The 15,701-nt window shown below is 49.6% G+C and overlaps 1 protein-coding gene across 1 annotated transcript in view; it reads left to right on the top strand.

Moving 5' to 3' along the window:
- KDM7A (lysine demethylase 7A) overlaps positions 1–15,701 on the top strand; it is a 316,134-nt gene that overhangs the window by 286,279 nt on the left and 14,154 nt on the right. Inside the window, exons 14-18 of the mRNA XM_085651905.1 lie at positions 10,659–10,816; positions 11,348–11,445; positions 12,665–12,786; positions 12,868–13,061; positions 14,377–14,462. Coding sequence (XP_085508031.1) covers positions 10,659–10,816; positions 11,348–11,445; positions 12,665–12,786; positions 12,868–13,061; positions 14,377–14,462 — 658 coding nt within the window. The remainder of the gene's footprint in view (positions 1–10,658; positions 10,817–11,347; positions 11,446–12,664; positions 12,787–12,867; positions 13,062–14,376; positions 14,463–15,701) is intronic.

The raw sequence follows: 15,701 nt of genomic DNA, 5'->3' as shown, positions 1-15,701 counted from the left end.
TGGGACTACATCTATGAATAACTAGGCTTTGTGAGACCTCTGGTCTCTCACTGGCCATTCCTCAAGCCTCCCACTACCTCCAGCCCAGTCCCAAGGTATACTGTGACAAATAGCACAACCCTTTTTGCGGACATTACCAGTACTACCTTAGTAAAGTCTACTGTATGAATGGAATTGGAAAGTGTTAGACCTGGCATACTGGAGGTGGTCTTGCCCCAATTTGTTTGCTTTTTACCTCCATGAAATGCTGTGTTTTTTTGCTGGCCTTAGGACTCTTAGCACTTTACCTTTGCTAATTAGTGCTTAAGTGCATGTGCTTCTTACCTAAACATGTGTGTATACATGATTTACATATTTCATTTACTCATAAGTCCCCTGTATAGTGGTAAACTATATACCCAGGGCGGTAAGTTAAATGCTACTAGTTGGCTGAAGCACTGATTTTGCCACCCACAGAAGTAGCCTTTCAAACCTGTCTCAGGCCTGCCACTGCAGGGCCTGTGTGCGCAGTTTACTGCCAATTCAACTTTCCATTTAGAGCCTCCTTCTCAAGCCTTAAACTCCCCTTTCTATTGCATGCAAGTCACCCCTACTGTAGGCCCTAGGTAGCCCTAAGGGAAGGGTGCTATGTAAGCAAAAGGTAGGACATGGGCCTTTATGTTTTGCATGTCCTGGTAGTGACAAACAGCTCATTTAATTTTGTTACTAGTGTGTGGCCTACCCCTCTCATAGGGTAGCATTCTGAATTACTTAATCATTTTTAAGCTTTAATTCCTGATGAGAGGGGAGTAGCATCTTGATGCTTCATATGTTTGGAATGGTATTAATAAATTTTACTTACTGGTGAGGATGGATTTAACTTTACTATTTTAGAAATGCCCCTTTTAGAAAGTGGACATTTCTCTGCACTTACTGCTCTGTGCACTTGACAGCCTGTCTCCAATACACTCCTGGGCTAGGTGACGGCTACATTTGTATATTCCCTCTAGACTGCTACAACACTTGACACTCAAATGCATCTCCATACTAATGGGTTATCCTGGGCAGGAGGGTATCGGGAGGTAGCACTTCACTTGAATAGGTAGTGTCCTGTCTCCACACAAAGGACTGATTTACATACATAGCTAGGCTGGCAAACAGGACCGAACTGGACTGAAAGGGGACCTGTGTACTTCAGAGTTTTTTTGAAGTCACCCACCTCCCCCACATCAAAGGCACTTGGGTATAAGTATTAGTTCTCTTACCCCATCTAATCAGACACTTCATTGGACTTGTAACCAGACACTGCTGGCTCTACATCTGCACATTGCCGAAGGACTGCTGTGGCACCAGGAGGGACTGCCACTCTAACTGCTTTGCTGTGTTGGCCTGCTGCTTGCTACCTTTGTCTGTGCTACCTAGAACGTGCTTTCCAAGGGCTTGTTGGCTTGCACCCAGTTTCGAAGCCTCAGGGTCACCAAGGGCTTTATCAATGCTATGGGACTCTGTAGCAAGTCAAGTGTAGTTGCTGGACTCATGATGATCAGATTGTGCCTGATCGTCCACTTGTGCTGTGCTCAAAAGGTGCATTTATTGGGAGAGAGATCTACGCCCTTTTTGTGTTTATAGCGGACTGTGCCTGATCGACTGCTTGAGCTGGGCTCCAAACACGCACTTTGTTGGGAGAGCTTGGTGCCTTCCCTAGCCTGTACCTACTGCAGCCGAGAGTCACCACGTGCGGATTCAGAGCGTCGCCGGGGAATGCTGGTTCCCGCCTTCCCTTCGGAAATGAGACTGCCGTAGTGCCGCACGTGCACAGACACAGCATGGCCCCAGGCAGACTATTGCTACATCGTGAACCTCGTTTATGAGGATCCCTAGTCAGCAGTTTGTCTGCTGGAGTTGAGCACCTGGTGAAGGTACTGTGTACAAAGGACCGATGCGGACCCAGGGTACTCATTAAGGATCTCCTGTGCCTGTTGGGCATGATTTGCACAACTACTTGCCAGCCGCAGAACTCCAGAGCCTCTGTTTTACGAGACCGAACTCAATGCAACCCGGTCTAAGTGACCATGCATAACCTACGAAAATGCGAGTGTTTGCCCGCACTCAAAATCCTAGAACACTGTGATTTAATTGTACTTTCATATGTTTATAACCTAAGAGAGGCTTATTTTTACATGCATTTGAAAATGGGCCTGTTCCGCAAAGTATTCACTGTATTTTTATTGATCTGGTCTCGTTTTAATCGGATAAGTATTCCCTATTTTTCTAAACCGTGTAATCTTTTTGTGGTGTATTCATTGTGATAATGTGTGTTGCACAATTACTTCACACGTTGCCTCTTTTGATGAGCCTGCTGCTCTGTGCCAAGTTACTAGAGGGGTGCACAGGTGGATTTGCGGTGTCCGGCCGGAGCCAGAGGTTGCAGATGAACAAATCCGGTGTTCACGGGAGACAAAGTCTTTGTTCTTGAAGGCAGGCAGGTCCTCCGGGGTTTTCGAGGTTGCTGGCTGCAGGACACAACGGGATTTCGCAGGAGCAGGTTCGAGGGGTAGATAGGCCGGTAGGGCTGGGGCCAAGTTAATGGGCGTCTTCCTCTTGTTAGCTGATGCACGGCTGTTCGGTCCTTCTTCTAGTTTCTTCTTGTCTGAGGAAGCAAGGTTCAGGGCTGCCCCTAAATACTAGATTTAGGGGCGTTACAGGTAGGTAAAAGGCAGGGACCAATGGGTCTCTTCCCGGGGGTAGGTACACCCCCTATTATGCCACCCTCCAGTGGTAGAGGGGCATGAGCTTGTCCCTGGTTGGCTGAGTCCCCCCCCATCTGCAGGATGGCGGGGACTGGGAGTTGTGCTTCACCTCGCCCCCCCCACCCCCAGAGGGGTGAAGTTGGCAGAGGTGGGCACACCTCTCTACCTCACTTGTTTTTCCCGACGATTCTCCCGCCCAAAGTGGAGATCAGAACCAGTGGAGACCAGTTGCTGAAAGCAGCAAGTGCTCTCGGGAAGCTCACAAAGGTGGCAAGCCTTTGAAGCTCTCCCTTTGTGAACCCTGCCCATCCTGGGGGAGGAGGCTTGGCACCTCGTGCGATGAGGGTGCGTGTGGTGCCTCCCCCGCGTCTCCGGCCCAGCTGCAGTAATTTCTGTCAGCCATGGCTCGCCTCGTTGGGCCCTGCCAGTGCGTCTTTGGGCCCCGCGGGCCAGACTGGGTGTTCTAGCCATTTACTGTCGGCGGCTCCGGCATCACTGTCTGCTCCGGCCCCAGCGTCGCAGGCCCCCCATGGATCCAAGCCTGGATCCCGGTTGACGCCGGTTGACCTTGTGACACCTCCACTGACGTCGGCACCACCTCTGACGTCGCCCGGCTCGCCGGACGTCGTCGTCCCCTGTTTCAGCCCCGATGTGGATACGGCGCCGGAACAGCGTCGCTCAACGCCAATTCAGACGCAGATGGGCAATTTCTATCCCTATGTCCAGCCTCCTTATTTTCGGTCTGTTTATCAGCCTTCGGAGGAAGGGGAGAACTGGGAGGGGTCTGAGGACCCTCTCACAGCACAATGTGAGTTTGACCCGGACTGGGCAGAGGAGTTTGTGGATGCCAGTGGTCTTGATATCTCTCCTGACCTTGGCATGCTGTCTCCTCATTATCGTGGCTACGGAGGAGGGTGCAACTTATGCAGTGGTGTTGGGTAGGGCGGCCGAGGCTCTTCACCTCGAGCTCCCTACAGTGGCCGTCAGGACTAACCTCCTGACAGAAGTGCTTCAGCCAGCGGCTACCTCTGCAGAGCCACTACTGCTGTTTAACGATGCACTTTCGGACGTTCTCTTGGACACCTGGTCCAGGCCCAACATAGGGGCTCCTGTGGATATGAATGTGGCCCGATGCCATCGCCCGGCCCCGGCCGACCCCATTTTCCCAACACCCCACCCCTGAGAGCCTGGTTGTCCAAGCCTCTGCGTCCCCGAGCGCATTCCCTACCGCACTACCAGACAGGGAATCCAAGAAACTGGAGCAATTTGGTAAGAAGACTTTTTTTCTTCCGCCAGTTCAGGGCTGCGGTCTGTGAACAATGCATGCCTCTTGGGCCGTTATTCCCACTCTGTGTGGAATACGGTGGCGCAAGTGCTGCCTCAGTGTTTGGAGGAGGCCTGGACAGTGCTCTCTGAAGCTATTGCTGAAGGGAGGGATGCAGCCAAGTTCACTATTCGTTGTGGCCTTGACACTGCCGACTAGCTGGGCAGGGCGATTTCCATGACGGTGGCGCTCCGTTGCCACGCCTGGCTGAGGATGACTTTTTTTTCTGTGGATGGCCAGTACACTTTGATGGACATGCCCTTTGATGGCATTCACCTTTTCGGCAACAAAGTGCGTTCGAACGCTTTAAGGACTCGCGGGCTACGGCCAAGTCCCTGGGCCTTTCCTCCACGTGCCCTCCTCCGCCTTGTGCTTTTCGCTCCTTTCGTGGCCACGGAAGGGGTACCCCGACACATTCATTTCAGAGCCACAGGCCTGCGCAGCAACAGTCTTAGCAGGGCCGCGGACGTGGGACCCACCTGGTATGTGGTCCAGCGGATGGGTCGGTCCACCTCCACCCCAGTCTAGCAACCACTGCCTCCAAACCTTCCTAGTCCGGTTTTTCAGGCCCATCAAATGCCAGTGGGCCGCAGGATTTGCCATCACCTCCCTCGCTGGCGCACTATCACTTCAGACAGGTGGGGTTTACAAATAGTCCTAAGGGGCTACTCCCTCCCCTTCGAGACTACGACTACCCCTCCAGCCATGCCACCCCAGTACCACCGCATGTCGGGGATCACTTGGCACTTCTTCAACAGGAAGTTGTGGCCCTCTTGGCCAAGGGGGCCATCAAGTGCTTTCCTGCGCCAGAAGTAGGACGTGGTTGTTACTCCCACTACTTTCTGGTGCCCAAGAAGGACAAGGGCTTGCGTCCTATCTTGGACCTCAGGGATGTCAATCACTTCCTCCGGAAGGAGAAGGTCAAGATGTTAACTCTGGTTCAGGTCTTGTCTGCCCTAAACCCCGGAGACTGGATGGTAGCATTGGACCTGCAGTACGCATATTTCCATATTCCCGTCATGCCGGCCCACCGACGTTACCTGCGGTTTATGGTAGGCCATGAGCACTTTCAGTTTACCATGCTCTCCTTTGGCCTTACCACCGCCCCTCGGTTGTTCACGAAGGTGATGACGGTGGTCGCAGCTCATCTGCGCAGATCAGGGGTTCCACTCTGCCCCTTTCTCGACGACTGGCTGTTGAAGGCGGGCTCGCCCCGGACGGTCGTCTCCCACCTCCAGACTACGGCCGACCTCCTGCATTTGCTGGGGTTCTCCATCAATGTGCCGAAGTCGCACCCGATTCCCTCTCAGAAGCTTCTTTTCATCGGAGCGGTTCTGGATAAGACGCACTTTCGGGTCTATCCTCCCGAACAGCGAGTCCAGGATAGTCAGGCTCTCATTCCCATCTTTCCGCCTCTAGCCTGGGTTTTGGTCAGGATGACCCTAAAGCTGCTGGGCCTCATGGCCTCCTGCTGGTCGATCATACCAGATGGCATATGCGGGCTCTGCAGTGGGACCTGAAGTTCTAGTGGGCGCAGCATCAGGGGAACCTGTCCGAACACGTCCAGATCTCAGAGGGCACAGCAATTGCAGTGGTGGCTCACAAACCGGCATTGGGTCTATGGCAGATCCCTCTCCCTTCCCCAACCGGAGTACACAGTGGTGACGGATGCGTACCTCCTGGGATGGGGCGGCCACATGGGAGCGGCGGAGATCAGAAGCTCTGGTCTCCGGCATAGTCCAGGCTCCATATCAACCTTCTGGAGCTTCGGGCGATCCGACTTGCACTGAAGGCATTCCTTCCCTCTTTCAAGGGGAGAGTAGTGCAGGTGTTCACAGACAACACCACTGCCATGTGGTATTGCAACAAACAGGGCGGGGTGGGTTTGTGGACCCTATGTCAGGAGCCTCTGTGCCTCTGGACATGGCTTGAACACCAGGGCATTTCCCTGGTTGTTCAAAACCTGGCAGGTTCACTGAACGCCAGGGCAGACTAACTCAGCCACAGGTGCATGATGGATCACCAATGGCGTCTTCACTCGGAGGTGGCGCAAGGTCTCTTTCAACAGTGGGGAGAGCCTTGGTTAGATCTGTTCGCCACCGAAGAGAACGTGCAATGTCAGCAATTCTGTGCATTGAAATTTCCAAGGCGGCACTTGCTCTGCGACGCTTTTCGTCGTGAGTGGAGTTGCGATCTGTTGTACGCCTTTCCACCTATATCACTTCTGCCCAGAGTGCTGAAGATCAGGCACGACCGGGCCAAAGTCATTCTTGTGGCTCCGGACTGGGCTCGAAGAGTTTGGTATCCTGAGCTACTCAGTATGACCATCGATCCCCCGATCTGACTGCCTCTTCGGGAGGATCTTCTGTCGCAGCAGCAGGGGACGGTCCTCCACCCGAACCTGTCCAGTCTCCACCTCCTTGCGCGGAGATTGTGCGGCGACAGTTGATTCCTTTTGACTAGCCGCCTGAAGTCTGTGATGTCATTTTGGCAGCCGGGCGTCCCTCCACTATGTTGGTATACGCCTGCAGGTGGAACAAGTTTGTGGCATGGTGCACAGTAAAGACTGTGTATCTCCTTTTTGCCCCTCTTTCAGAAGTATTACTATTCCTTCTTTCTTTGGCCCAGCAGGGCTCTGCTATGGGCACTTTCATGGGCTAACTTTCTGCTATTTCAGCTTTTCTTAGGCCTGATCAGCCCTCTCTTTTCAAGTCCCCTGTTGTAAATAGATTCCGCCAAGGCATAACTCCCCTTTTCCCTCCTATTCCCTCTGTAATGCCACAGTGGAACTTGAACCTGGTTCTCACATATTTGATGTGCGCTCCCTTTGAGCCTCTTCACAACTGTCCTCTTCGTCTGTTAACTTTGAAGACTGCTTTCCTGGTTGCCATCACCTCCGCTGGAAGAGTGAGTGAGGTCCATGCTCTTTATTGCAAACCTCCTTTTCTGTCTGTCCATCCGGACAAGGTTGTGCTCAGAACACGTCCATTCTTTCTGCCAAAGGTTGTCACTGCTTTTCAATTCGGGCAAACCATCACTTTGCCCACCTTCTTTCCACCTCCGCATCCTTCCAGAGAGGAAGAGAGGCTCCACCATCTGGACCCAAACATGGGCTCTTTTCATTTTACCTGAATCGCACACAACAGTTCGGGTGAATGACCAGCTCTTTGCTGGCTACGTAGGTGCCAAAAAAGGTCGGGCCGTACACAAGCGGACTATCTCCCGATGGGTCGTCTTGTGTATGAAAGCCTGTTATTCTCTGGTGAAAAAGGAGCCTCCGATGGGCCGGGACGCCCATTCCACCAGGGTGACTGCAGCCACTACTGTGTTGGGACGTGGTGTCCCCTTACAAGACATCTGTCAAGCAGCTACGTTGACCTCACTGCACACTTTCCTAAGCACTATTGCCTGGACAGCCAAGTCCGGAGAGACAGCTTCTTTGGCCGTTCTGTTCTCCGGGACTTCCTGGTGTGATTTTGTTTTGCAGACCCACCACCGGGGTTGGTATTGCTGGGGTATCTATTCTAGGGTAAGGAATCTATCACTAACGTGTTTCGTTCAGATGTACAAGTTACTGACCTTTGGTAATGATGTATCTGTAAGAAACATTAGTTAGTGATAGATTCCTTACCGCCCCACCCATCCTCCCCGTTCTGCGAACTGATTTCTATGGTTAAGGTCATCCCTTTCAGGGCCCTAGTTTCAATGCACCAGTGGTAAGTATCTTGCATGGCTCTGCGTGCCTGGCGCAGAAAGTTGTGTACAGAACAGACGTCAGCCCGCGAGGGTGGCGTCTTAAGTAGCTGCCGTGATGTCATTTCGGTGACCACGGCACCAACAACGGACGCTGAGCCGCACGACGCCACCTTCCGACACACAGGTGTACTGCTGACGATAACTTTCCGGATCCAGTCTGACGCCAGAGGGTAATTCGAAGGTAAAGAATCTATCACTAACTAATGTTTCTTACAGATAAATATTTACCGAAGGGAAGTGTGAGAAAGTGGCTCTGTATATACTGTTCCCAAATAGGTACAGTGTGTACAGAGTCCACAGTCCCCAGAGGTTTGACAGAGGCTAAAGTTAGATATAACCTTACTCTCTAAAGTGGTAGCTTGGTCGAGCAGTAAGGCAGCATCAGAGGACAGTGTAAAGCATTTGTTGTACACACTCAGTCAGCAAATGGTCTCACACACTCAAGAACTGAACTGTAGGCCAATGGTTTATATAAAAAATATATGCTTGTTTTATTTTAGAACCAACAATAGGTATGAAAATATACTTTCTCAGAATGAGAGGCTTTAGTTAAATACTTTTGCAATATGCAATTGACTTTTGTAGTCAATAGTTACAGGTTGTTGCAATAGGCAACACAATTTCAAACACAATAATACATTGAGCTCAATGTCAGTTTTTAAGTTATTTGCAATAGATTACTTTCAGGATTACTTTTCTAATTCCAGTACTGGATCCTAGATTCAGTCCTGGGACAGGTCTTGGAACAAGTGAGTACATTTGTTTCAGTTACTGTTATGATTTTTAGGCAATATTTTGCTATTTTAAAAGCTGACACTTAGAAGAAATTTTATAGAAAACAGTCAATGATTCCCTAGGGGAGAAAATTCAAGTTACAGGTAAAGTATGTTTTGGTTACTTTTGTAATCCAGGGCTGGGCTCCTAGGCTCAGTACTGGGACCTCTAAAACAGGTAAGTAATTACGTTTTCACAGTTGCTACGATTTTTAAAGAATATTTGTAATTTGCAAAAATCGACACTTTTAGAAGAAATTTCACAGAAAAACAGTCAATGGTTTCCTATGGAAGGAAATTGGGTTACTGGTAAGTACGGTTGCGAGTACTTTTCAGGGTCAGTGCTGGGCACCAAGATCCAGCACTGGGATCTCTCCTAATAGCAGGTGAGTATTTCAGTTTTCGTTACTCGGGTGAGTTTAGGTGAATATTTTAAGTTTTAGACACTTCACACTTTGAAGAAATTTCAGAAAAAAACAGTCAATGTTACCCTATGGAAGAAAATCGGGTTATCGGCTTTTGGGTAAGTACTCGACTGGCAGAGTTAAGGTTCTGGGCACAGACTTAAGGGTCTCCCAGGGTCAGGTTGCTACAGTTATTACACCCTCAGCGGCACTGGGGCGGCCGGGTGCAGAGTGAATTAGGCCCAATGTTATCCTATGGAAGGCAGGGGGGGCCTTGGTTGGTGGCTGCTGACTAGCAGGCCACGTGGCTGTGGGAGCTGGGATCCTGGTCACTTGCTCAGGGCAAATGGGGAAGTAGATAGGAGTAGAAGTTACACTGTCCGGGCCACTCGTGCAGCTGGGTGCAGGGTGCTCCAGGTTGAACAAAGGCTGCAAGCTCGGGGAGGAAGATGCTTCAGGTGCCCCCACCACTTCGAGAGGTAAGTTGGGTAGTTGGAGTATAGGTAGGTACCCAGGAGTCTGGCACAGGTGGCCACAGGGCGCCGGGTGCAGGGGTGCCTTTTGGTGTCGCGAAATCTTACCCTCCGTTGATCGCGGTTGGGGGGGGGGGGGTCCCTGGTTCTGAGGCTGCAGGCGTCGTCCGGAGCGTTGAGGTGAGTCCTTGGGGGCCGGATTCGGGGTCACAGTCACCGGGGCGATGTCCTCGGGGTCTTTGTCCACTCCTGCACAGGCCCGGCTTGGCGGGTGCAGAGTGTGCAGGGTTCGCGGTTCCGGGCTGGTGCCAGGGGTTAGAAACTTGTTTTGAGCAGAGCCACTGCTCATGGGAGTCCCAGATGCGCAGTGTTACAAGGTAGCCAGGTCCTCCGGGGTTTGGGAGGTTGCTGGCCACAAGAAGTGCCGGGATTTAACAGGAGCAGGTTCGAGGGTCGACAGGCCAGTAGGGCTGGGGGCCAAAGCAGTTGGCGTCTTCCTCTTCTTAGCAGCTGCGGGTCTTCTTTCTTCTTGCACTTCTTTGCCTTTTCGGAATCTGGAATCTTCAGAAGGAAGGTTCAGGGTGCCTCTAAATACTAGATTTAGGGGTGTTACAGGTAGGTAAAGGGCATGGACCAATGGGTGCCTGCCCTGGGGTGACTATCCTGCCACTCTCCTGTGGAAGGGGGGCAGTAGCCTAGTCCTGATTGGGCAGGGCCTCCCATCTTAAAGATGGCGAGCGCCCGGAGATGTGCATGCTGGTAAGGGAAGAACATATGGTATTACTCTGCATTATTTTTTCCTTTTTTTGTGCTTTTCTTCAGCAGTCCTAACTTGTTAAAGTCAAAGCCTGTCTCATTTTTGTGATTTTGTTTTAAAGAAATATCTTGTTGGATGGAACTTTAGATCATGTCCGCCTGAAGGACTTGGTGTTGCATTCGAGTTCAGTAGCACATAATCTGTTCCATCCAGGGCCGGTTGGGCCACATCTATCTTGCTTCTGAAGCTGCTGCCAAAGCCCATTCTGAAGCCTCATTGTGCAGTAGTCAGTGGCACATTGTCATTCAGCTGCAGAGCCCATTCATCCTCCATATTATATGTGGCAGCGTCTGAGTTTTATGTCTTTTGACCATTGACTGACATTTTATTTGTGAATGGGAAATGGGCACCAATTTGGGAATCTTTTGTGTTGTCCACACAGTGATGAAAGAAATCCATTCAGGGACAGCAGCCTGTACACAGCAGACAGCGAGGATGAGGACGGCCGAACAAGGGCGAAAACTGAAGACTTAAAGGTGGAAGAGCCGTGTTCAGGGTCGTGTGACGAAGGAAAAGACGAAATCCAGAAGCCACTAAACTGTTAGTATTCACTTTGCCTCACTCCTTTGTGTGCTGAATTAGTAACTTCTGGCTTGCTTAATGGGCAGCATAGAAATGACACAACTATCTAGTTTTATGGTGCAAAATTTCAGGGTAGGGGTGATCTGCGCGCATTGCACCATCCTTTATATGCTGTCCAAAATAGTCCTGGGTGTGTGTGTATGTATATATCTGTGTATGCATATATGGAGGGGTGTATGTATGTATGTATGTATACACACACACACACCGTTTGTGGCTGGTAAGTCAATGAACCTGTGCATGTGTACGCCGAAGCAGGTAGATGCACTGCTGCAACAAATAGGAATGAGAGAATTTGAGCTTAGCTGTGGACTAGGCATGCTGGAGCCTTTATAGGTTGTCTTGTAGAAAGACAGCTGTCTGGCAGTATTTGTGAGTGGGTGCTGACTGAGTCCGTTCAGTCTCTGGGAGCTGCAGAACTGTAGCCTGTTGAATGCATGAAACATACTTGATCATATTTGAAATCTGACTCAACTGTTTGTCTTGCAGTGTTTTTCGATAACGTGAAACCAGACCTCAGGAATGGATCCTTGAAATACTCTGACATTTCCGATTCAGAGGTTTCGGATGCCACTTGCACTAGCCAGGTAAAATTGAGAGTTGCTGAAGTTGTACTATGCATGGATGGGAGAGAACCCCATTTTGGAGCAGGATGTCGGGGAGAGATGAAGTAGGCGGATTTTGAAAGAGGCTTGCATGGGTGACATTCAAGGGAAAGCAATTCATCAGGAGAGGAATTAACAGGTGAATAGAATATTTGCACATTGGGGAGAGATGAAGGAATGTGGTAGAACATGGAACTCAAATGAGGAAGTCAAAGAGAGGGAGCTAGTGCCCCAAATATCAGATATTGTGGGAACCTAGTGGAAGTGAAGAGAGGTGAAATATTGAGCTATGAAAAGACCTTTTGCCTATAAAGTAGAAAGAGATATGAAGCGAGGGCAGTTAATTGGATGTTTGACACTTAGGATGAAGTTGAAAGGACTTTTTGGCCTGTAAACTATAGGCTGGGTGCTAAGCTTTAAATAGGATACTGAGGAGTGCCATCAGTGTGTAAGGAAACCAGGTTCCCACTAACAAAGATTGTAGGCGTTACAAGAATCTGAGCAGCAGTGCTGCCAATGTTAGTTACATTTGTGGTGCCACGGTACAGCAGTGCTGAGGAAAGATGCAGGAGCTCCTTTAAAGCGTTTAAGAAAGAACTAAAGTAGCCACGCCTCTTAGAGTCCAGGCTGTGCAATGACACCAGAGATGTGGAAGGCATGTAAGATGCGCAGTGGAGAGGTGTCATGCGACATTGTAGTGTCCGCATGACCGACGGAGCTTGCCTTCTCCTGGCGCTGGAGGTGTTGCCCATCTGTGCACAGGCGGGCGGTGCTCAAAGGACTAGAGACGTGAAAGAAAGCTTGGGTATGACAGACCGAAGTTTATCTAAAACCTGTAAAGAAGAAACTCTGGAGATTCAATGAGCATCAGATCCTCTTGAAGTAAAGGATACTGTAGGGGAGTGTTTGTTTTTTATTTCAATAAGCCAAAGCGTTTTTACGACTCATCCCACACAAGAGGATGTATCATTTGAAGTGGATAGTAAGGAGTTTTCATGCAAATTCCAAAATGCAAAGTTGGTTTGTTGGGCTCTGCAATAAAAGGTAAAGCAGGCCATTCTTGGGGCATAAGCTGGAGAATTAGAAATGTTCATGCCTCCTAAATCGTATGGTCTGAAAGTGCTAACGAGTCGGAGAAGATGATCTGAGAAATCGTGATCAGTGTAAAGCGAAGACATGTTTTGATTCTTTCCTTGCACAGAAGGATTCCTCTACAGACGAATCTGATAGCTCGGGGGATGAAGCTAAAGCAGAGCCCCCCGCACAGCGACACCCATCAGACCCCAGCATGCTGCAGTCTTGGAATGAAACCCCAAGTACCAGGTGGGAGGCATTCATTCTTTCTGCTCTCTTTTCATGCAGCTATGATTGATGCCAGCTAACATCTGCTGATCTATTCCTCAGGCATTGTTCCTCGTCCACCCCCATGGAAGAAGAAGCTATCCAGGGCATGCTGTCCATGGCAGGATTGCGCTACACCACATGCTTACCCAACAGCTGCATGGAGAGAAGAGCGTCCCCTCAGGGCTGCAGCAACGCTTCGCCACTCATGCAGGAGGAAAGGGCATCCTTCCATCGCATCGAAAACGAGGAGTGTGGTGAGGATGGGATGGCAATGATGTATACCCTGAGCGGAGCAATATCTAGAGGACTTCGGAGCTCAGGCTGGAAGTCTTTACTTGCATCTCCAACTTTATTAGCTGCTGGACACTGTTGAAATTGCCTTAATGCCAGAGTCAGCTCTTGACCTGAACGTTAAAAACATCTAGCTAGTGTTAAATTTGTCTTATGCCCATGGTTAGTACATTACCTGGGTTTATAGCAGCAGTCTGTTTCGACAGCCCTTGTTTTCAAGTACTGTTGGGTATGCATGACCGTGGCAGACCATTGTTCCTGCACAGGATGAGGTGATCTGTAGGTCTTTGCAATTCTGATATAGTACTGTGAAATTAACTGCACAGTATGCAGTTATATTTAGCATGCAGAGGAGCATTTAGGGGTTGAAGTGTTTTGCTTCCCTTGGTAAATCCGGATTTGTTGTCTGCTCGCAATGCTGATGGCCGGTAATGCTGAGTGCAGTGTAGTGAATCTGCATGGTGAGACCCCGCGTTATCTGTTAGTGGCCTTGTACCCGGGTTTCTTGATACAGCAGTAGTGTGTCTTGGAACTTCAAGGCTCTGGGTAATTCTACTGCGTGCCAGACAGTAGGTCTGGGTAGGGGACGCCCCTGTTCTATGCTGTTGTGACCCGATGATCTCGGTGATAGTAGTAGTTAAGTCTAGGTTCGATCAGTTCAGTGGGAAAGTTAACGTTTGCGTAAGTGCGTCTTCACACTGTAGGTAATCCAGCTGATTGAAAGGTGCTTGGTGGACTAGAGCATGTGTGCAGACCTCGTTTCATCTCTGGGACACGGACATGAAGTGTGGTGTCATAGCATGTGAATGTGCTGACATGGCAGGTTATGTGTGCTCTGGTGCTGCTGCAGGGGTGCATGTTGTCAGAGGGCTGCAGCCGGATTCCATTCTGCTCAAGTAATGAGTTCTTCTGGGAGGTTGGCGAGGATGCCAGACCTCAACTCGCCTGTGTGCTTTGGGCAGACAAGTTATCTCAAACTCTGTGGTTCTAATATTACGGACATGTGTTACTCCTGAGACCCTCAACTTGCAGATCTCACACATGTCCCAGTAGGCACGTTATCTTGGTGATGGCTTACCAGGAGGCTGGTTATTCTATCGTACTTGTTGGCCCAGTGAGGTTCAGTAGTACAAGAGCAGCATGAACATGAGATCCATTCCCTAAAAATGGTCTCCATTCTAGTTCTATTTGAAGGTTAGGTTACTCGCTCTACTGGTGCTGTATGATATGGTTGTAGCCCCTGTTAAATACCTTCTCGCATTCTTTGTCCCTCCTCAGAAGGTCATGCGAAGGAGGAGCTAGTTCCGGAAGTGACATCTGTATGGGTCAGACAGATGGAGGCAGCTTCCAGACTAATCCCACAGGTGAGTTTACTTTGATTTGTAAGACTGATTATGCCCTGGTGAGTTGAGTGCCTCTAGCCCTCTCCTTCATACTATCCAATGGTAGGTTTTTCATGTATTTCCATATAATGCCATTTTTGCAGCCTATTGAAGAGAAATGTTGACTGTACAACGGTTAATTTGAAGCTTCCAGTGTTGAGGCTTGTGGCAATAGGATAGCAGAAAAGCGATCAGATGTCCTTTTGGGCCTCCCATCTGAGCATCAGTATAAATTGGAGATGGTGCTGACTGTGGCAGCTAAAAGGTCAAATCAAGTGGTGTATGTTAACGTATTGTGGTTTCGTTTTGAAAGATTTGCTGAAATATCATTTGTAGCATGTGCAAATGTATGTTCTGCATACTCCTGCCATTTAGTGGTGGACATGTGCAAGCGGTTTGTAAGTCTTGCTTAGACCACTCAAGCTCTGTTTCTTCGACACATGTTTACAGTTAGTGAGATACATCCTGCCCATAGGCTTACCATTGCTTTGCTTTAGTGTGGTTCGCATTTGCTTCTTTTCTATTTGACATAGCATGTGTGCGTCATATCTCTCGAGTTGGTCCCTCCCCTGCAGCGTAGACGAAGTACCTATGTCCTTCCACTGCTTCCGTGTTTGGAGCTACCTTTTATTCTTTCAAGCACTGCACGAGTGCGTATTCAGGCTCTCCCATATCCCCACTCATGGTGCTGCATTTCCCTCCCAACTCCCCTTCGGTATCTTTTTTTCTTTGTTTTTAAGCAATCCATACGAGTGATTGTCTCTCCCCCTCCTCCCCCGTTACTTTCCTCACCCCTGATGTATCTTATCCGTCCACCCACCTCCCAACCCCTCCCCCCCCACCCACCCTCTTGTCTATTTCTTCTCCCCATCCCCTCATCCATGTTTCTTCCCGCCCTTTCCCCAATTAGTTGTGCAGGTCATGTGACAGGCTGGCTAATGTGAAAGCAGAGTTAATTGGAGCAGCAGGGACGACTATTTTGCTTTGACTTTGGGCTCTATAAAAAAGCATCAGCTGCTGGTGTGTTGCTGAGACTATTAGAGATGGTGAAGGAGCTGCATGGGATGAATGAATGGATGTATTTTTACGCAGTGTTGCTCACATAGCCGTTTTGTTCTCTAATCGTCATACATTTCACTGCAGGAGTCTGAGAACAATGTTCTTTTTTTGTACAGAACGCTATTGTGCTCTATCCTCACTCCCATGCAGCTCCGGCAGGTT

Source organism: Triturus cristatus, chromosome 4_1, assembly GCF_964204655.1.
Source record: "Triturus cristatus chromosome 4_1, aTriCri1.1, whole genome shotgun sequence".
NCBI classification, from domain to species: Eukaryota; Metazoa; Chordata; class Amphibia; order Caudata; family Salamandridae; genus Triturus; species Triturus cristatus.
Note: the sequence above shows the minus strand (reverse complement) of the source record. Positions and strands in the feature narration are given on the sequence as shown.